The sequence below is a fragment of the Canis aureus genome, chromosome 13 (genome assembly GCF_053574225.1).
Source record: "Canis aureus isolate CA01 chromosome 13, VMU_Caureus_v.1.0, whole genome shotgun sequence".
Taxonomy (NCBI): domain Eukaryota; kingdom Metazoa; phylum Chordata; class Mammalia; order Carnivora; family Canidae; genus Canis; species Canis aureus.
This window is the reverse complement of record NC_135623.1, coordinates 21,216,984-21,239,134: the sequence shown is the minus strand read 5'-3', so window position 1 is coordinate 21,239,134 and position 22,151 is coordinate 21,216,984. Positions and strand designations below refer to the sequence as shown.

At 38.3% G+C, this 22,151-nt stretch overlaps 1 protein-coding gene and 1 pseudogene across 6 annotated transcripts in view; both read right to left on the bottom strand.

Moving 5' to 3' along the window:
* Positions 1-22,151, bottom strand: part of IPP (intracisternal A particle-promoted polypeptide) — a 47,305-nt gene that overhangs the window by 21,951 nt on the left and 3,203 nt on the right. For 4 of the 6 annotated variants that reach the window (XM_077845160.1, XM_077845161.1, XM_077845162.1 and 1 more), the window contains exons 2-7: positions 21,654-21,995; positions 16,840-17,271; positions 8,714-8,869; positions 6,966-7,133; positions 2,640-2,777; positions 1,553-1,675 (exon numbers count right to left, since the gene is read on the bottom strand). In XM_077845160.1, the coding sequence (XP_077701286.1) occupies positions 1,553-1,675; positions 2,640-2,777; positions 6,966-7,133; positions 8,714-8,869; positions 16,840-17,271; positions 21,654-21,945 (1,309 nt within the window). In that variant the 5' untranslated portion in view covers positions 21,946-21,995. The remainder of the gene's footprint in view (positions 1-1,552; positions 1,676-2,639; positions 2,778-6,965; positions 7,134-8,713; positions 8,870-16,839; positions 17,272-21,653; positions 21,996-22,151) is intronic. The other 2 variants (XM_077845164.1, XM_077845163.1) reach the window with 2 other exon arrangements.
* On the bottom strand, positions 3,526-3,654 carry LOC144282751 (U4 spliceosomal RNA; annotated as a pseudogene).

Below are 22,151 nucleotides of genomic sequence, written 5' to 3'. Positions count from 1 at the left end.
GTTGTTAGTAGGTGGGAAACTGCCCCTCACCCCCATGATGAAAACTGAGTCTCAGAACACCTAATTTATATGGGAAGATAAAAATAATGAATACAAAACAATTAAAGAACACTATAATAGGCATAGGGCAGCCCGGGTGGCTCAGCGGTTTAGCGCCTGCCTTCAGCCCAGGGTGTGATCCTGGAGTCCCGGGATCGAGTTCTGCATCAGGTTCCCGGCACCAAGCCTGCTTTTCCCTCGGCCTCTCTCTGTGTGTCTCTCATGAATAAATAAAATCTTAAAAAAAAAAAAAACCACTATAATATAACATAATAGAATACAGTCTGTCCCATGTAATTTGAACATGTAAATGCTAGTAGAGGGACCTGGGTGGCTCAGGGGTTGAGTGTCTGCCTTTGGCTCCGGTGTGATCCTGGAGTCCCGGGATTGGATCCCACATCGGGCTCTCTTCATGGAGCCTGCTTCTCCTCCCTCTGCCTATGTCTCTGTCTCTCTCTCATTGTGTCTCTCGTGAATAAATAAATAAAATCTTAAAAAAAGCAAAAGAAGAAAACACTGAAAATTCCAAAAGAAGAGACAGTGAAGATTGTTTTTTGTTTGTTTTTGAGATTTTATTTGAGAAAACAAAAAGATTTTATTTGAAGGAAGGAGAAAGAGCATGAGCAGGGGGGAGGGGCAGAGGGACAGAGGGAAAAATAGATTCTCCACTTGGCAGGGAGCCAGATACCAGGCTCAATCCCAGAATTCTGGGATTACAACCCAAACCAAAGGCAGACACTTAACCTACTGAGCCACCCAGGTGCCCCTGAAGATTGTTTTTTATATCCTCTTCCTACTTAGAAATACTTACTAAAGACTGTATGGGAGAGAAAGTGACATAGATGGACGAAAGTTCAAATGCTTATTTTGTTAGTCAGGTATTTGTGTAATTTTTAAATCTAGCTTTGTTTATTTTGGGGAAAAAACTATTATTTTGGCAATACAGAAGTAAAGATATAAGAGGTTAAAACATAAAATATTAAAAGCAGGACTCCTGGGTGGCCCAGCAGTTAAGGCCCATCTGCCTTCAGCTCAGGGTGTGATCCTGGAATACCAGGATTGAGTCCTACATTGGGTTCTCTGCATGGAGCCTGCTTCTCCCTTTGCCTATGTCTCTACCTCTCTCTTTCTGTGTCTCGAATGAATGAATGAATGAAATCTAAATCTATCTATCTATATATATAATGCAATACTTCTATACTGTTAGTGCCAATCATTCAATACGAACAGACATAAAGGTTTATGAAAATAAAACCTCAAGCTTAGTTTTTTAAAAAAAAATATTTTTACAAGGAAAGTAAAAGAGGGAGCAGGGTGGCTCAGTCAGTTAAATATTTGACTCTTGATTTCAGCCCAGGTTATGATCTCAGAGTTGCTAAGACTGAGCTGTGCATTGGGCTCTGCAATGAACATGGTGCCTGCTTCGGATTCTCTCTCTCCTCTCCCTCTCCCTGCCCCCAAAAATAAATAAATAAAACAAATTTTCAGGAAAAATTTTTTAGAAAGCAATTACCTTGCATTTCACAACACCCAAAGTAGTAGCGCGACAGAGCCATGTTGCCAACTACTTCCCACTTATTTTCATCAGGATCATATCGTTCAATGGTGTTCCCTATCTCAGCTCCAACCCATCCACCTGTAACCAAATAGAAAAATGTCATTTCTGGATAAAGAGTCTTATCTATGAAAAATACCTTAGAAAACATCTAATCTAGCAACTTTATATTGTAAATGATTATCACATGGACCAGAGAGGTTATTTGTCTAAGATCAGAAAGTTAGAATCTGACTATAAAACTTAGATCTTAACTCTCTGCCTCGTTTTCATCAGAGATTTAAAAAATAAACAAAATAAAACCTAAAGCTCCTATTGCTTAGGAAATAAGGTATTTTGCAAAACTATCTTTTGAAACAACTTCTGCATATTCAGAATGGTTATCTTTATCATGGGATTTAACTAGTTAAAGTGCTTCACTCGACATGTTATCTACACTTTACCTCCATCTCCTAAGAACTCCATACTTGACAATATTCCCCAAGTAATTCAATTTTGAAAATAAAAATTTAGGGGCGCCTGAGTGGCTCAGTCAGTTAAGCATCTGCCTTTGACTTAAGTCATGATCCCAGGGTCCTGGGATTGAGCCCCTCATCAGAGACTCCCTGATCTGTGCGGAGCCTGTTTCTCCCTCTCCCTTTGCCTGCCACTCCCTCTGCTTTTGCACTCTGTCAAATAAATAAATAAAATATATTTTTTTTAAATTATAAAGCTGGGCAGCCCTGGTGGCGCAGCAGTTTAGCGCTGCCTGCAGCCCAGGGAGTGATCCTGGAGACCCTGGATCGGGTCCCACGTCAGGCTCTCTGCATGGTGCCTGCTTCTCCCTCTGCCTGTGTCTCTGCCTCTCTCTCTCTCTGCGTCTCTATGAATAAATAAATAAAATCTTAAAAAAAAAAAAAAGAAACTAGGAGTGATGATTTAAAAAACAAATTATAAAGCTGAAAGACATTAAGTTGCTTATGGGAGGGAAGATAAATGCCTAAAGTAATTAGAATCTAAGAACTTAAATAATATTAGACATCCTTAAACTGCAAAGCATAATTACCCAAAGCATAGATAGCCCCATAACACACACACACTCCCAAGCCACAGCGGGGGTGATTCATTGAAGCTACAGTTGTCCACTGTTTAGTAACTGGATCATAGCATTCGGTACAGTCAAAAATCATTGAATCCTTTTCACCTAAGTTAAATAAAAGAGATATATCAGAAGGTTTAGTAATGCTAATAGCCTAGAACCATAATACAATATTTAGTAGCATTCCATGATATCAGAAATTCACTCCTTGGGCAGCCCTGGTGGCTCAGCGGTTTAAGCGCCGCCTTCAGTCCAGGGCGTGATCCTGCAGACCCGGGATCGGGTCCCACATCGGGCTCCCTGAGTGGAGCCTGCTTCTCCCTCTGCCTGTGTCTCTCTGCCTCTCTCTGTCTCTCTCATGAATAAATAAATAAAATTAAAAAAAAAAAAAAAGAAATTCACTCCTTAATGTCTGATTTTATACTATTCATTAAAATTAATTTGCTCAGTGTTATTATGAATCAATAGCATTGTCATTTATTAAAGCCCACTTAATGAAGCAAGGCATAGTTTTCCTATTATCTATTTCTAATTCTACCACCCAAATAATCCATGTAAGTTTTGAGGATAAAATTTGTACTTTAAAACTTTTATATTTTTTCATGTATTTAGTTTGGATACCTGGCTCTGGTATAATGTGAATTTTAATGCAATCCTTATCTAGCAAAAAAGAGAAAATAGAGGCAGCCCGGGTGGCTCAGTGGTTTAGTGCTGCCTTCAGCCCAGGGCCTGATCCTGGAGACCTGGGATTGAGTCCCACACCTGGCTCCCTGCATGGAGCCTGCTTCTCCCTCTGCCTGTGTCTCTGCCTCTCTCTCTCCTCTCTGTATTTCTCATGAATAAATAAATAAAATCTTAAAAAAAAAAAAAAAGAAAAATTTCTAAAAAGGTACCACTTAAAATAGAATTTTAAGTTTTCAATTAGCAATAATCGCGCCTCGGATAAACCTCATTGGCTACGATACTGCCACTGCGCAAAGCTAAAATAGAATTTTAAAATATACTATACCTAGAAATAAAACTAATCAGATTGTACAAGACCTCTGGCAGATAAAATTTATAAACTTCATTTAGATATAATTTTAAATTAAGGAATATGTAAGCAAATAAAGAGATATATGATGTTCATGAATTAGAAGAGTCAATGTAAAGATGATTATCCCCAAACTGATTTACAGATTTAATGTAATCTCAACTTGAAACATATTTTTTTATTGTGATAAAATACAAGTAACATAAAATTTACCATCTTAACCATTTTTTAAAAGATTTTATTTGAGGGCAGCCTGGGTGGCTCAGCGGTTTAGCACTGCCTTCAGCCTGGGTGTGATCCTGGAGTCCCGGGATCGCGTCCCACGTCAGGCTCCCTGCATGGAGCCTGCTTCTCCCTCTGCCTGTGTCTCTACCTTCTCTCTCTCTCTCTCTCTCTCTCTCTCTCTCTGTGTGTGTCTCTCCTGAATAAATGAATAAAAATTTTTTTAAAAGATTTTATTTGAAAGAGACAGTGGGGGGGGGGGGAGAAAGAGCACGCACACACATGTGCAAGCACATGAGCAGAGGGAGGGGCAGAGGGAGAAGGAAAAGCAGATTCCCAGCTGAGCAAGGAGCCTGATGAGTGGCTCAACCCCTGGACCCTAAGATCACGACCTGAGCCAAAGGCAGACACTTAACTGACTGAGCCACCCAGGCACCCCATCTTAACCATTTTTAAATGTAGAGTTCAGTAATGTTAAACATGTTCACAGTTTTGTGCAACCATCACCACTATCCATCCCCAAAACTCTTTACATCTTGTAAAACTGAAACACTACACAGATTCAAACAATAACTCCCCTATCTCCCCCCTTCTCCAGCCAACCATCATTATAGTTTGTCTTTTATGATTTTGTCTACTCTAGGTACCTCATATAAGTGGAATTATACATTATTTGTAAAAACAGATTTGGCAAAAGAAAAAAACAGATTTGGTGAACTGGTTCTAAAATTTACATGGAAGTACATAGGACCTAGAATAGCCAAGTAGTCACACACAAGAATAATGAGAGAAACTATCCTATCAGATAAGTTTATCAGACTTAAAACAGAGGTATAATAATTAAGGATATATAAAGACTGAACAGAACAGAAATTCTAGAAACAGATACACACATATAGGATTACCTGATATATGACACAGTTTGCATACACAGCAGTAGGGAAACAAAAGCCTTTTATGCTGGGATAATTGATTAATTATATATACAAGGAAAGGATGAAACTGGTTCTCTATTCATACTAACTAAAATCTCAATTCCTGGTGGATTACAGACATACATAAGTGACAAAACTAAAATTTTAGAAAACAATAGAAGTATATATCCTCCTGACTTTAGAGTAGGGAAGTATTTCTTTAACACTAACCATTGAAGGATCTAACTAACCATCTCTGTCTCTCATGAATAAATAAAATCTTAAAAAAAAAAAAAAACTAATCCCTCCCATTGAGGGATTCCCCTCAAATGGTGATTTTTATGGTATGTAAATTATATCTTAATTTTTAAAAATAGTACTTAGAATATTAACCCAGATATGTATATAGAAGGAAATAAACCAAATATTGTGATTATCTCTGACAGGATTAGAGTATGGGTGATTTTTATTTTTTTCATATGCCTCAATTTCAGCAAAATTCTCTATCACAAATCTACATTTTAATACAAATTATATATTATAAAATATCTTAAGATAGCAATGTTGATAGTATTAATAATAATAGACAAAGTTGGGCACCTGGCTGACTCAGTTGGTAGAACATGTGGCCCTGAAGCTCGGTCATGAGTTTACAACGGGTGTGGAGCCTACTTATAAATACATTCATACATAAATAATCTATTTTATTATTTATTTAATTTGTGAGAGAGAGTGTGTGCAAGCACAAGGGGGAGGGGCAGATGGAGAGGGACAAGCAGACTCTGCACTGAGCAGAGCCCAACATGGGGTTTGATCTCACAACCCTGAGATCATGATGAGACTGAAATCAAGAGTCAGCTGCTTAACCATCTGAGCCACCCAGCTGCCTCTTAATGAACTGTTTTAAAGGGACAATTATGGGGATCCCTGGGTGACTCAGTGGTTTGGCGCCTGCCTTTGGCCCAGGGCATGATCCTGGAGTCCCGGGATCAAGTCCCACATCAGGCTCCCTGCGTGGAGCCTGCTTCTTCCTCTGCCTGTGTCTCTGCCTCTCTCTCTGTGTCTCTCATAAATAGATGGATAAAATCTTAAAAAATAAAAATAAAAATAAAGGGACAATTATGTTCCCTCCAAAAAAGAAGTAAAAACCAAATATTCTCTTTATCTCTCTTACCTTAAACCGATGGTATCATCAGTATCATAGGTAATAAATAATAACGTTTTCAAGAGATGCCTGGGTGACCCAGTCGGTTAAGCAACCAACTCTTAGTTTCCACTCAGGCTATGATCTCAAAATTTTGAGGTCAAGCCCTACATTGGGCTAAGCACTGTGTCTGCTTGAGATTGTCCCTTTCCCTCTTCCCCTCCTGGTAGTGCTCTCTCTCTAAAATAATAAACAAATAAATCTTTAATCACTTTAATCTTTAAAATAGGTTTTTTCAATTTACAACCTTTTGTGTTTTAGACTAACCCACAGAAATAAGGCATAAAAATTAGTTGTAAGGGTTAGAGATGACCTAACTAGGCTTGTTGCTATAAAAACAAACTATCCAGAAGTAAATATTGATATAAAAGTGCTAGTATTTATTTTTCTTTAGATCTTCCTCTTGTAATTAGTTCCCTCCAATAGTCAAAACTCCTTTACTTAATTTTATTAAACATTTTACAATTCATAATAGTTTCAGAAAACACAGTGATTTCAATCAGGAAATATATGCCAATGTCTAGCTGATTTGGTTTTTATAAATTGCACTGTCCAGATAACTTGTTTAATTAAAAGTGATTTGTAATGAGCTTCCAGTATATGAAATTAAATTTCAAAATTAAAACAGTTTTTATCACAAACATTGACCTAAATTTTGGTGTATTTTATATACAACTTTTCCTTAAAACAAACCTAAATATTCTGTCTTGTGATAAATCAGAGTATTCCTTTGGTCTGAAACATTCAATATCTTCTGTTTCTTTTTTTTCATTCATTTATTCATTATTCATTAAATATTTATTAAGCACAATGATATCTATGTATATCCCACAGTACCTAACAATATATATGAGTTTATAAGAGTGCAACCAAATTACAACTAGAGATTAAGAAGGGAAAAAAGACATTTTCATTATTACCTCCAATAGCGTAAACCATCCCTCCCAGAACTGCTACTCCCAGCCCGCATCGAGCCTGATGAAGTGAAGACACAGTGGTCCAATACTGGCTAAAGGTGTCAAAACGTTCTACACAGCTGAGAGCTCTGCTATCACTCCAACGACCCCCCTGCAACCGAGTATATCCACCTGAATGAAGGAAAGGAAATATATAGCGAATACTTTACTGCTAAATATGGAAATGACAGTAATGAGAAAAATCTAGCCCTCTACATCTTGACAGTCTATATTGCATAGCAAGGAATAAGTGCTTTCTTTTTATTCTTTCCTTTCTTCTTTCTCTCTCTCTCTCTTTCTTTTCTTCTCTTTTCTTTTTTTTCTTTTTTCTTTTCTTTCTTTCTTTCTTTCTTTCTTTCTTTCTTTCTTTCTTTCTTTCTTTCTTTCTCTCTCTCTCTCTCTCTCTTTCTTTCTTGAATAAGTGCTTAGAACCTATCATACGTACATATATTATTCTTAAATGAGCCAAGTCCTGAAAGATTATGGCTTAAATGCAATGAGGCCAACCATAGTGTTATACCACCTGGTTTGGGTTATAATAGAATGTTAGATAAAACATAAAAGGAACTGATTATCTGTCTAGTTAGGAGGTCTCATTATGACTTCTATTAGTATCTTTTTCACTTAAAAATAGTGAGTTGAGGGATCCCTGGGTGGCGCAGCGGTTTAGCGCCTGCCTTTGGCCCAGGGCGTGATCCTGGAGACCCAGGATCAAATCCCACGTCAGGCTCCTGGTGCACGGAGCCTGCTTCTTCCTCTGCCTGTGTCTCTGCCTGTCTCTCTCACTGTGTGCCTATCATAAAAAAAAAAAAAAAAAAAAAAAATAGTGAGTTGAGGGGTGCCTAAGTGGGTCAGTTGGTTAAGCGTCTGCTTTCAGCTCAGGTCATGATCCTGGAGTCCTGGATCAAGCCCCCCACATCAGGCTCCCTGTTCAGTGAGAAGTCTGCTTTTCCCTCTGCTCCTCATCCTAATTGTGCCCTCTGTTACTCTCTCTCTAAAATAATAATATCTTTAAAAAAATAGTGAGTTGAAACCTTTAACTGCATGTCCCATAGTAAAAAATCACAGTATACACTCAAAAATTACATATTTATGTTATAGCATACATGAAATTATACATATAATTATATACAAATTATAAATTATGTTATGAAGTATATATGAAATATGTACATAAATTTGGACAATTTGTCTAAATATACATCACATATTAATAAAATTTAATGCTTTTTAAAGTTTAAAATATATTTTAATGTGTTCATCTGATACTCCTGTGGATTATCCTGCAACAACTCACACTTTAGAGACCATTGGTTCCTATAATCCCTAATCATCTAAGACACCATGAGTAGTTAAAAATTTTTGAGATTCTCCTTATTTTTCATTAGAATTCACATTTTTAACCTTTAAAGCAGTATTCCGTAAGTTGGATTTTTTAGGCGGTAATTGGGCAATCTAAGAACCCAACAATTTAAATCACAGAATAATAGATGTTGAGTAAATAGCTACTTATTCTTAGATGTAGCCACTGTAATTAAACACAATTAACTAATTTGTAGCCTATATGTGAAATTAAATATGCCTTTTTGACACACTTGCATATTCTGATGTTTAAAATAACAACAAAAAATATAAATAAATAAAATAAATTATTAAAAGGTTTTAATCCTAAAAATAAAGATTATTTGTATCATTTTTTAAAAAGTTCTCACCTACTGCATACAGGTACTTTCTTGCTTTCTTCCGAGGTCGAACTTTAGATGTCTGCAGAAAACTACAAAACTTGTTCTCTTTGGGAGATTTGCACACCTCACAGTACTCTTTCAAAAGTGTTTGCAATGCAACACGAAGATTAAAATCGGATACTCCTAAAGTAAGTTTAACAAGATACTGTTTTAATCAACTTTTAAGCAATATTGAAAAGATATGTTCCCATAAAGATAAAACACATTTATCAAAAAATAAAAACTCATCATCAACCAATGGTGGTTGTGTCCCACAATACCAAATATTATTTTTCTCATTGTTACTAAAGAATATACTTTTCTGGGGACGCCTGAGTGGCTCAGCTGTTGAGCACTTGCCTTTGGCCCAGGGCGTGACCCTGGAGTCCCGGGATTGAGTCCCACATCGGGTTCTCTGTGTGGAGCCTGCTTCTCTTTCTGCCTGTGTCTCTGCCTCTCTCTCGCTGTGTCTCTCATGAATAAATAAAGTATTAAAAAAAAAAAAAGAATATACTGTTCTAGGGGTGCCTGGGTGGCTCAGTGGTTGAGCATCTGCCTTTGGCTCAGGTTGTGATCCCGGGGTCCTGAGATCAAGTCCTACATCAGGCTCCTCACAGGGAGCGTGCTTCTCCCTCTGCCTATGTCTCTGCCTCTCTCTCTCATGAATAAATAAATAAAATCTTAAAAAGAATATACTTTCCTTAAATCAAAGATTGTTTTTAACAATATGCTTCATAATATCTAATTTGAGGATTTTTTTTATTCTCTAATTTGAGGATTTCTAAACAAAGATGGCAAAGTAAAATAGGATAATGATTATCTAACTAAATAGAAAAATAAAATAGCCCAATATTCTACACTTATGACTTAATAACAAAAAGATAAAAATTAGTCACATACTTAAAAAAATAATAGTCAAAGCAAGAAACAAAAGATTCTAGTGGCATGAGGTCTGACTTTGAGCATGACTAGGTAGATTGTTCCTGCTCAAGGATGCTTAGTTGAGGTGAAGTGGGGATGAAAGTCAAACTGTGTCCCACTTGGCAAGCTATAAGACCTGGTCCCTTGAAAGGGCACTATTTTCTAATTTGCAGAAAGGCACCATATATGCTAGCAAGTGACTGTCTCCCAGCCTTGTCCCTATAGTCCAGAAGCAATTTTGAGCAAACAAGGTCAATTAACTAAATCTTGAGAATTCTCACTAATGACTAATATTTTGGAAAGGTAGAATGAGCAGGTAAGAAGCAGAACTGAGAAGTCAAAGAAAAAACAAGAAAACTACGAGAAGTCCTTTATAGGACCATTGGTCTTTACCATCTAACAGAGTATAGTACTAGCCGAAGTCCACACTAGTGAGACACATCCTTAGCATCCTTAGCTGGGTTAAGTAAGCCCTGATACGAGATCAAGAACAAAATCTTCGAGAGAACTCAGAGCCCAGGTCTCTAAGCAAATATCTAAGCCTTAGCTGATCTCTGTTCTTCTACCACCTTCATACTCAGGCTAGAAAGAAGAGGAGAAAACACAACACGGTCCTCAAATTTTATTTTATTTTTTTTAATTTATTTTTTATTGGTGTTAGTCCTCAAATTTTAGATGGAAGTTACACTAAGGTAGAAAGGATATCAAGAAGCATTAGCTCTTCCATTATCAGAGTGAACTGGTTTGAATAGAGTTCCTCAAGTTATACATGAGAAATATATCAAGAAATAACAATACAACTATTAAAATATATCCCAGGAAAAAGAAGAGAGATTGAAGAATTCATTCTGGAAGAAAACATTAGCCACAAATGGAAACAGAGTTGCCATACAGACTTCACAGGATGGAAATACTTAAGAATACAGATCTGGGGCACCTGGCTGGCTCAGTTGGTACAGTATGCAACTCTCGATCTCAGGATCTCAGGGTTGTGCGTTCAAAGCCCTGCGCTGGGGCAGCCCCAGTGGCGCCACCTGCAGCCCAGGGTGTGATCCTAGAGACCGTGGATCGAGTCCCGCGTCGGGCTCTCTGCATGGAGCCCACTTCTCCCTCTGCCTGTGTCTCTGCCTCTCTCTCTCTCTGTGTCTCTATGAATAAATAAATAAAATCTTAAAAACAAACAAACAAACTAAAAAAACCAAAGCCCTGCGCTGGGTATGGAGCCTATTTAAAACAAAAAATTTGGGATCCCTGGGTGGTGCAGCGGTTTAGCACCTGCCTTTGGCCCAGGGCGCGATCCTGGAGACCCGGGATCGAGTCCCACATCGGGCTCCCTGCATGGAGCCTGCTTCTCCCTCTGCCTGTGTCTCTGCCTCTCTCTCTCTCTCTCTGTGACTATCATAAATAAATAAAAATTAAAAAATAAAAATAAAAATAAAACAAAAAATTTAGGGGATCCCAGGTGGCTCAGCAGTTTAGCGCTACCTTCAGCCCAGGGTATGATCCCGGGGACCCGAGATCCAGTCCACATCAGGGTCTCTGCATGAAGCCTGCTTCTCCCTCTGCCTGTGTCTCTGCCTCTCACTCTCTCTGTGTCTCTCATGGATAAATAAAATATTTAAAAGTAAATAAACAAAAAATTTTTTAAAGAATATAGATCCTATTTTAAAAAAAGAGCTCCAAGACAGAATGAGATGCCTTGCTAAGGAAACAAAGTGAGAACTTGAAATGATAGTACTGCAGACTTAATAAATTAGAAACAAAAAGCACAACAGACATGACTAAAAAACTATCGATTTAGACTAAAGACTTAAACAACTGTGAATACATAGCAAATGAAAATATTTTAACATTAGATGATAAATCTGAAAGACCAAGAAATTCCAATAAAATGATGAAGACTGACACTCCTGGGCTGCTCAGTCAGTTGGGTGTCTGACTCTTGATTTTGGCTCAGGTCATGATTTCAGGGTGGTGGGATCAAGCCCTGAGTCAGGCTCTGCACTCAGCGTTCAGTCTGCTTGCTCCTCTCCCCCAGCTCCTCCTACCCCTGTTCTCATGCTCTCTTTCTCTAAAGTAAATAAATAAAACCTTAAAAAAAAAAAGGATGAAGGCTACCAAGCATTAGAAGTATTGAGAAATCTCATATAGGAAGATTTCCCCTAAATGAAGGAAAAACCAAACCTTTAAAAGGAAAGGGTATATATTATATTCTAATGAAAAATGACAAACTTTAACACAAATCAAGAGTAATAAAAATAAACAAATGCCATTACCATTGCCTATTGAGTGTCATATTTCAGAGAATAAATAAAGCTTTATATTTGCTTCCTGAAATAACTGATCAGTTATTACTAGGTAATAAAAACAATGAGAACTAAGGTTTTAAAACAATAAATCTATTCTCATAGTTCAAAAGTACTTTTAGGGGGTGCTTGGATTGCTCGTTGGTTAAGCATTGACTCTTGATTTCAACTTAGGTCACGATCTCAGGGTCATGAGATCAAGCCCCAAGTCAGGCTCCACACTCAGCATTGAGTCTGCTTAGGATTCTTTCCCCTTCCCTTTTCTTCTCCCTCCCCCTCTGCTCCTCCCCTCCTCCCATTTTCTCTCAAAATAAATAAATAAAATCTTTAAAAAAGTTCACTGGGTCCTAGGGAGGTAGGCGGGGAACAGTTAAATATATGATGGGGATTAAGGAGTGCACTTGGTGTGATAAGCACCAGGTGATGTATGGAAGTGTGGAATCACTATATTGTACACCTGAAATTAATATTACCCTGTATATTAACTAACTGGAATTCAAGTAAAAACTTTTTTAATTTTTTTTTTAATTTTTATTTATTTATGATAGTCACAGAGAGAGAGAGAGAGGCAGAGACACAGGCAGAGGGAGAAGCAGGCTCCATGCACCGGGAGCCCGACGTGGGATTCGATCCCGGGTCTCCAGGATCGTGCCCCGGGCCAAAGGCAGGCGCCAAACCGCTGCGCCACCCAGGGATCCCCAAGTAAAAACTTTTTTAAAGGATCACCTGGTGTGCCAGTGGTTGGGAGTCTGCCTGTGGCTCGGGTCATGATCCTGGGGTCCTGGGACCTGATCAATTCCCACATTAGCTCCCCGCGGGGAGCCTGCCTCTCCCTCTGCCTCTCTCTTTCTCTGTCTCTCATGAATAAATTAAAATAAAATCTTAAAAAAAAAACTTTTTAAAAAAGCACACCTGGGTGCTAATCTTTTATATGAGTTGATACTAATCTTTTGGGGAAAAAAATAACAAAATAATTCTTCAGGCATCTAAGCAGAAAAAACAAATCATTTAAAAATAAGGACCAAGTCATAAACTTTGATTGGGGGCAGGGAGAAATATCATAACTTAAGAATATTATGCTGGGGGGTAGCTGGGTAGCTCAGTTGGTTAACTGTCCCACTCTTGATTTGGCTCATGATTTCATGGGTCATGAGATCAAGCCCTGTATTGGGCTCTGAATTCAGCAGGGAGTCTGCATGAGATTCTCCCTCTCCTCTCCCTCTGCCCCTCCTCCCCCTTGAGAGTGCGTGCACTCTTTCAATAAATAAATAAATCTTAAAAAAAAAAAATTATCCCCAAGGCAACTAGGTGGCTCAGTCAGTTAAGCAACCGACTCATGATTTCAGCTCAGATCATGATCTCAGGCTCATGAGATTGAGCCCTGCATCTGCGGCATGAGATTCACCTTTTCTCTTTCTTGGGTCTTCCCTTTATATGCATGGGTGTCCAGCACCTAGCTGGCCAAAGTGAGAGTTGATGGTTGTTATCAAGCAGTTATATCCCTCTGTTAGAAGCATCAGAGAGATTCCATTTATGAGTTTTTTAAAAATCTTATTCATTTATTTGACAGAGAAAGAGACAGCACAAGCACGGGGGAACATCAGGCAGATGGGGAGGGAGAAGCAAGCTCTCAGCTGAGCAGGGGCTCAATCCAAGGACCTTGGGATCATGATCTGAGCTGAAGGCCAACACTCAACTGACTGAGCCACCTAGGCACCCCTCCATTTATGACTTAAAGCTGAGCCTTCTAGGACGCATGTGCTGAAATAGCACCTATAGATAATGCCCACATTCATGTTTCTAATTTCCAAGGAAGGGTAGGGGCTGGGGATGGGGCTGGAGGTGAGGTTGAAGAATATTAGGTTAAGCTGTAGATTGGAAGACACCTGGGTTCAAGTCCAGGCTTTACCACTTACTAAATATGTGATAGGGACAAATTACCCAATCTCTCTGACTTCAGTTTACTCGTCTGTAAAATGGAAACGATTAAGAGTAAAACCTACTTTCTTTTTTTTTTTTAAACCTACTTTCTATACTGTGAAAATTACGGGACGCCTGGATGGCTCAGTTCATCAAGACTCAGACTCCTGATTTTGGCTTAGGTCATGATCTCATGGGTCATGAGATTGAGCTTATGTTGGACCCTACTCAGAAGGGAATCTGAGATTCTCTCTCTCTCCTTCTGCCCCTCCTCCTGCTCACGGCACAAGCCATGTGCTCTCTCTCGCTCTCTCTGAAATAAAATCTTTTTTTTTTTTTAAAGATTTATTTATTTATTCATGATAGACATAGAGAGAGAGAAAGAGGCAGAGACACAGGAGGAGGGAGAAGCAGGCTCCATGCACCGGGAGCCTGACGTGGGATTCGATCCCGGGTCTCCAGGATCGCGCCCTGGGCCAAAGGCAGGCGCCAAACCGCTGCGCCACCCAGGGATCCCTGAAATAAAATCTTAAAAAAAAAAGATTATGCTCATCCTCGAGGTGCCTGGATGGTTCATTTGATAAAACACACGACTCTTGATCTCAGGGTTGTATATTCGAGCTCCATGTTGGGTACAGAGATTACTTAAAAAATAATTTTAAAAATCTTTTTTCTTTTAAGATTTTATTTATTTGAGAAAGAGAGAGAGAGAGAGAGAGAGAGCGAGCACGCGCAAGCACACCAGCAGGGGGAGTGGGAGAGAGAGAAGCAGGCTCCCCACTGAGCGGGTGCCCAATGCCGCACTTGATCCCAGCCTGGGATCAAGACCTGTGCTAAAGGCAGATGCTTAACTAACTGAGCCACCCAGGTGCCCTAAATTTTAAAAATCTTTTTAAAAAAGTAATATTGGGCAGCCCGGGTGGCTCAGCGGTTTAGTGCCGCCTTCAGCCCAGGGCGTGATCCTGGAGACCTGGGATCAAGTCCCACGTTGGGCTCCCTGTTTCTCCCTCTGCCTGTGTCTCTGCCTCTCTCTCTGTGTGCCTCTCATGAATAAATAAATAAAATCTTTTTAAAAATAAATTAATTAGGGATCCCTGGGTAGCGCAGCGGTTTGGCGCCTGCCTTTGGCTCTGGGCGCGATCCTGGAGACCTGGGATTGAATCCCACGTCGGGTTCCCGGTGCATGGAGCCTGCTTCTCCCTCTGCCTGTGTCTCTGCCTCTCTCTCTCTCTCTCTGTGTGACTATCATAAATAAATAAAAATTTAAAAAATAATAATTAATTAAAATTGAAACATAAGGGGTGCCTGGGTGGCTCAATCAGGCTCCCTCCCTCTCCCCGTGCTCATGCTCGCTCTCTCAAATACATGAAATCTTTAAAAATAAAAAAAATCTGAAACACAAAACACTGTATGTTTAAATATACTAGAATTAAAATTTTCAAATAATAAAAACAAAAAATAAAATTGCAACACAAAATGAAACTTTTAATCTTTTAATGATATTCATCTTTTGTCCTTAACTGGTTAAGAACTTTTTAGAATGAGTACTTCCTGAGATAAAGAAATGTTCATCTGATATTAGTTATTGCTTCCCTTTCTTTACTTTTAGTGAGATTTAAATATACTTTTTGTATTATATAAATAGTATGTACAGAATGATTCTTATATTTTTTTCTGTTTATCCATCCAACCATACATCCACCCATCCATCATTCATCCTCTTATACAGAAGTATTTAGAAAGATGTTTACTGAATGTTAATTATAACTGGTTATTTCTGGGTAGTGGACTTTGGGGGAATTTGTTGTTTTATTATCCTTTATTACCTACACGTTTGTAGGAGAATGTACCATTTTTAAAAAGTAGTCATTCTCTAAAATGGCAAGAAATAGATGTATTATCATATAGGTAGTACTATTAAATCTCCTGAATTATTCCAGTGATAAATACAAAAAAATATATGTACTGGAAGAAAATCTACATATTTCACATAACATAATTTAACCATTTCTTTCTTTTTTTTTTTTAAGATTTTATTTATTTATTCATGAGAGACACACAGAGAGAGAGGCAGAGACATAGGCAGAGGTAGAAGCAGGCTCCATGCAGGGAGCTCAATGTGGGACTAGATCCCAGGACTGTGGGATCACATTGAAGGCAGGTGCTCAATTGCTGAGCCACCCAGGCGTCCCAATTTAACCCTTTCTATTAAGTTTTTTGCTCTCTCTGAATTTTGTCGTAGAGTCTCATTATTTTTCTACATAAATTGCCCACTTTTTCTCTAATATGATCAAAAAGAAAGTTTCAAAGTTGAAATATCTTAAAATCTTTTTTTAAAAAATCCTCCATTTGGGACACCTGGGTGGCTCAGCGGTTTAGTGCCTGCCTTAGACTCAGGGCGTGATCCTGGAGTCACAGGATCAAGTCCCACACTGGGCTCCCTGCATGGAGCCTGCTTCTCCCTCTGCCTGTATCTCTGCTTCTCTCTCTCGGTCTCTCATGAATGAATACATAAAATCTTTTTAAAAAAAGGCTATATATATCAATATGAAATTAATTTTATAATGAGAAGACTTACAGGATTTATTGAATTTGGGTTTTGTTTTTAGCATACGCATTTTCCTCAAATGTCAGGTTTTGCTGAATTTTTTAAAGAAGCATGAGGAAATCTTACACTGAAATAATCAGTACTACCCAATACAGCAGTGGTGTTTTAGCTCTGTGAATAATTTTATCTATAGCTCTGATCTTAGTATTTAATCTCAAGAAAGATATGTAAGGATTTCATTAATATAATGGATAGAAATCCTGAAATACTACTAACTGCAAAACACAAAAGTTGTATCTTGCATATAATAATCATTCAATAAATGTTTGCTATTGAACTGAAAAATGAAAACATTATCACATTTCAAACAGAAAAAGACACTGGATATGGACTTATTTGATATGCAAAAAAATTATTACCTTCTATATACTTTAAAAGCCTCTGAGGAGGTAATAAAGGGAATCGAATTGGTTCTAGTACTTCCACCACATGTTTTCTTCTTTTTCCCAGGTCCTTCAGAATCCATTGCATTGCAGCTAAGAAGACCTGATACTCATCCTCAATACTGAGCTCTTCGCTTCGCAAAATTTTGATCAATTGATCTTTTGTAAGTGCCAGGAACTCTTCCCCACTATGAACCTCTAAGAAATGGACATGAATGTAGTTTTCTGTGAATTCCAAAAGGTCATGGCAGGCAATTTGCTCAGAGAACTGAAAGATCCCAATGCAGTTCAATGGATCAATCTGTCCTTTCAGAAATTCACAGCACAGATTAACAACTTCAGTCAACTGTAGCATGTCTGCTGCGACAATCAGTTCCTGGACGTTATTCACACCTATATTCACTATACCTGGGAAAGTAGGGAAACAAAATAAACAAAATAAACACAAACATTTGATTTATATTAAAAAAGCATTATACTTAATTCCACTGATAACTTAGAATTTGCTGATAAATGCTAAATAAAAAGGCAACAAAGGATTTGTAGAAAGAGTGCAAAATTTAAACGATGATACCTAACATTTATGGAACACTTACAATGATGGATTCATTGGTTTATACATTCATTTAACTGTCCCTAAAACCCCATATAGTAGGTATTATTTTTTCTTTTTCTATCAATTAAGCAAAGTTTATTTATTATATATTTTAAAAACTTTAAGTTGGCTCCACATCCAGCATGGAACCCAATATGGGGCTTGAACTTACAACCCTGAGATCAAGACCTGAACTGAAATCAAGAGTACCGACTGAGCCACTCAGAAATCAGAAAGTTTAAATGTGGGCAGCCCCAGTAGCTCAGTGGTTCAGTGCCGCCTTCAGCCCAGGGCATACATTCTGCAGACCTGGGGTGAGTCCCAGATCAGGCTCCCTGCATTGAGCCTGCTTCTCCCTCTGCCTGTGTCTCTGCCTCTCTCTCTCTTTCTATGTCTATCATGAATAAATAAATAAAATCTTTAAAAAGAAAACATTAAAAAAAAAAGTTTAAATATCTCCAATCAGGGGCGCCTGGGTAGCTCAGTGGTTGAGTGTCTGCCTTTGGCGCAGGTCATGATCCCCAGATCCTGAGATCAAGTGCCACATCAGGCTCCCCACAGGGAGCCTGCTTCTCCCTCTGCCTGTCTCCTGCGCCTCTCTGTGTCTCTCATGAATAAATAAAATCTTTTAAAAAAATTTGTAAGCCCCTAAACTGCACTCTCTATAAAGCTCTGAGAAGACAGCAGCCCTGCCTGTCTTGTTTACTGTCATATCCCTAGAGCTTAGCTCACGGGAAGTATTCATATGGGGCACAATGCTGGCTCCGTCAGCACAGCATGTGTTTCAGGGGTTCTGAGTTCAAACCCCATATTGGGTATAAAGCTTTTTTTTTTTTTAAAAAAGATTTTATTTATCCATTCATGAGAGACACAGAGAGAGGCAGTGACACAGGCAGAGGGGGAAGCAGGCTCCCTGTGGGGAGCTCGATGTGGAACTTGATCCTGGGACTCCAGGATCACATCCTGAGCGGTTAGGCAGATGCTCAATGGCTGAGCCACCCAGGTGTCCCTAAAGGTTATTTTTCTAAAAAAAAAGTACCCATAAATATCTGTTGAAAGAATGAATGATTAAAGTTAAATGGAAATGTCTTGTATCATATATCACATAGCTAATTAGTGACAGAGCTAGATCACAAATCCAGGTTATTTGATTCTAAGTATATAAATATCTATGGTGAGAAATATCTGTAAAGACCGATCAGCACTGGAGCAGCCCCTGCGGCGCAGCAGTTTAGCGCCGCCTACAGCCCGGGGTGTGATCCTGGAGACTCAGGATCGAGTCCCGCGACGGGCTCCCTGCATGGAGCCTGCTTCTCTCTCTGCCCCCCTCTCTCTCTATGAATAAAGAAATAAAAAATCTTAAAAAAAAAGTTAAAAAAAAGACCTATTATCACTGTGAATGGTTAATAAGTAATGTATACATTAGCCCAAAGGAGAGACCAACAGAATAACAGGTTTTGTTGAACCCCCATCCCCCAAAAAGGAAAAGCTATTACAATGAAAATGAAAGAACATATTTTTTAAAGAATGAATTGTATCAAAAACTGCAAAGTTCCCTGTCCAGTAAATACTCAATATTCATTTTCTTTTCATCCTTATAAGGTTCTGCTAAGGGCAGCCCCAGTCGCGCAGCGGTTTAGTGCTGCCTGCAGCTCAGGGTGTGATCCTGGAGACCTGGGATCGAGTCCCACATTGGGCTCCTTGCGTGGAGCCTGCTTCTCCCTCTGCCTGTGTCTCTGCCTGTGTGTGTGTGTGTGTGTGTGTGTGTGTGTGTGTGTGTCAAGAATAAATAAAATCAGGGATCCCTGGGTGGTGCAGCGGTTTAGCGCCTGCCTTTGGCCCAGGGCATGATCCTGGAGACTCGGGATCGAATCCCACGTCAGGCTCCCGGTGCATGGAGCCTGCTTCTCCCTTTGCCTGTGTCTCTGCCTCTCTCTCTCTCTCTCTGTGTGACTATCATAAAAAAATAAAAAATAAAAAATAAATAAATAAATAAAATCTTTAAAAAAAAAGTTTCTGTTAAGAACCTTGATTTTGTTGTGGATGGGTTATAGACAGCAGTTATTGGGCACAGCTAACAGAAAAGCTTAAAAAGACAGCACAGACTCAGCTAGCAGGCCCTTTGCATTTCCCCTTCCTCCTTCCACTGGCTGGAATTCAGCGATCCAGAGATTAGAAGCTACAAGCTATACATGGTAGAGCAAATTGTTGGGAGACTAATAGACACTAGTGACATCATGAAACCACCATACCATCTTTGGGACACCTACTATGAATTCATTTTTGTGGAAAAATGAACTATCTTGTTAAGCCATGTGATAGCTTTTACTAGTAGCCAAATTCTGTTAATTTTTTTTTTAAGATTTTATTTATTTATTCATAGACACAGAGAGAGAGGCTGAGACACAGGCAGAGGGAAAAGCAGGCTCCACACAGGGAGCCCGATGTGGGACTCAATCCCGGGTCTCCAGGATCACACCCCAGGCTGCAGGCGCTGCCAAACTGCTGCGCCACCGGGGCTGCCCCTGTTCTTAATTGTTATATCAATTTTAGCCTTAAATGTCAATATTCTAGAATGTTGTTTCTCCCAGGTATACTCAACAGCTTTTATTTCTCTGAGTTTTACCACTTTTTATTTATTCGATGGAAGTGCTAATCACCAATATGGTGATAGTAGTGGGAACATCTTTCACTAAGTATCTCTTGTTGCTACCCTTAGACAAGAAAGGCAGAATAGACACTTTGCAGCTTTTCTTGTTTTTATGTAGTTCAACACTAATTCCATTGGATTAATCTGCATTAATTTACATTTTGCAAATAAGAGAAGCAGGACATTTATGAAGCTGTTTTCAGCTCACTCAAGTCATTTACAAAAGGTAAAAAAAAAATCCCTCAATGCTAATTTGCATATTAGCCAATAGATAAGGCTGAACTTTCAGTAAATAAAAGTCATTTTTATAATCTCCAAATTAAGAGTTATTTTCTGATACTTTCGCAAAACGTAGTATGAAACAACACAATAAACCTCCTTTTGTCATTTTCCAGGTTTAAGTACCATGCATTAAATAAAGAATACTTTAGCAGGTCACATAATTATCTTCCAACAAGTAATCCTTTTTTTTTTTTTTTCCAACAAGTAATCCTTTAAGGACAGCATGATGACCAAACATAGTTTTTGTTTTCAAACATTTTTTTTCCAATTATAAGAGTAATATATATTCACCACACACAAAAAAAACTTCAAAGCAGAAAAGTATAAAAACGAAAATCATGCATTTTCCCACAGACATACACTATATTAACACTTCAGCATCTTTCAAATCTTTTTTCCATATATATTTGTTATATACCACATAAAACTTATACTTCATAGTTTTTTGTGTACATTTTCTAATCTTATTAAAACTCTTCAAAACATTTTATTTTATTTTTAAAAAACATTTTATTTATTTAATCATGAGAGACAGAGAGAGAGAGGCAGAGACACAGGCAGAGGGAGAAGCAGGCTCCATGCAGGGAGCCCGACGTGGGACTCGATCCTGGGACTCCAGGATCACGCCCCGGGCCAAAGGCAGGCACCAAACCGCCGAGCCACCCAGGTGTCCCCAAAAACATTTTAAAAATAAAAGTTTTAACTAAAATACATACATACCGATTATAAATATTTTAAGAGGCAAAAGAAAAAGAGGGAAAAATAAAGATCTTCCATATTCCATGAGCCAGAGATAAACACTTAGTAACATTCTGGTCTTTTTCCTATGTACAAATATACATAATTTTTTTCTTTACAAAACTAGAGCAGTGTTTATATGCAATTTTTTTCATTTAATATATTGTAAACACTCTTCCATAATATATTTATTTAAATAATTTGAGAGATCTAAAAAATATTCCATGGTATATAATGTGCCACAATTTATTTAACCATATAACCTACTGAAGGATAATTAATTGTATTCAATTATGTACTGTTTATACATAATGTTACAATACACATCCTGGTACATAAACATTTGTCTGTAACACTAATTAATTCCTTGATTCCTAGAAAAGGAATACTGAGTCAAAAGATAGGAACTTTTCAAACACTCATAATAACATACTATCGAATTACTTTCCATATAAGTTGTATCAACTCATTACAATGAGTGATTACATCATTCTTCACTCAAAGCTATAGGCTCATTTAACATACCTGTATAAATGAAATCTAGAAGTATTTGAAAGATTCCAGCTTCAATTCCTAGAATCTGTACAACATCTTTTGAGGACTCTTTCATTCCTCCAGTGAACAAAGCTGCAAAGTAAGGACTACTGGCAGCCAAAACCAGTCGATGAACTTTAAAAGTTTCCTTTCCAACTTGTAACTGCACATCACAGAAATGCTCTCCATTCCTCATTTTATTGACCTGGGCCAAGATGAGTTGGGCATGTTTATCTGATGAAAAAGGACTATCACCAGCCTTGGGACAGGCCTCATTAGCCATGATGGTGACAGATTAATTAAAAGGACTGTTGCCCATAACCTGTTCCTACCCTGAAAAACAAAATAGAAGGAAATAAGACAAAATATTTTTGTGTTTAACACATCTTCTATTTACACACAAATGAAATATTCCCTACCTTCAAGAAGCTTACAATCTATTTAGGGACATAAAATACACATGAAACAAGTAAGGACTAAAGCTGTGTG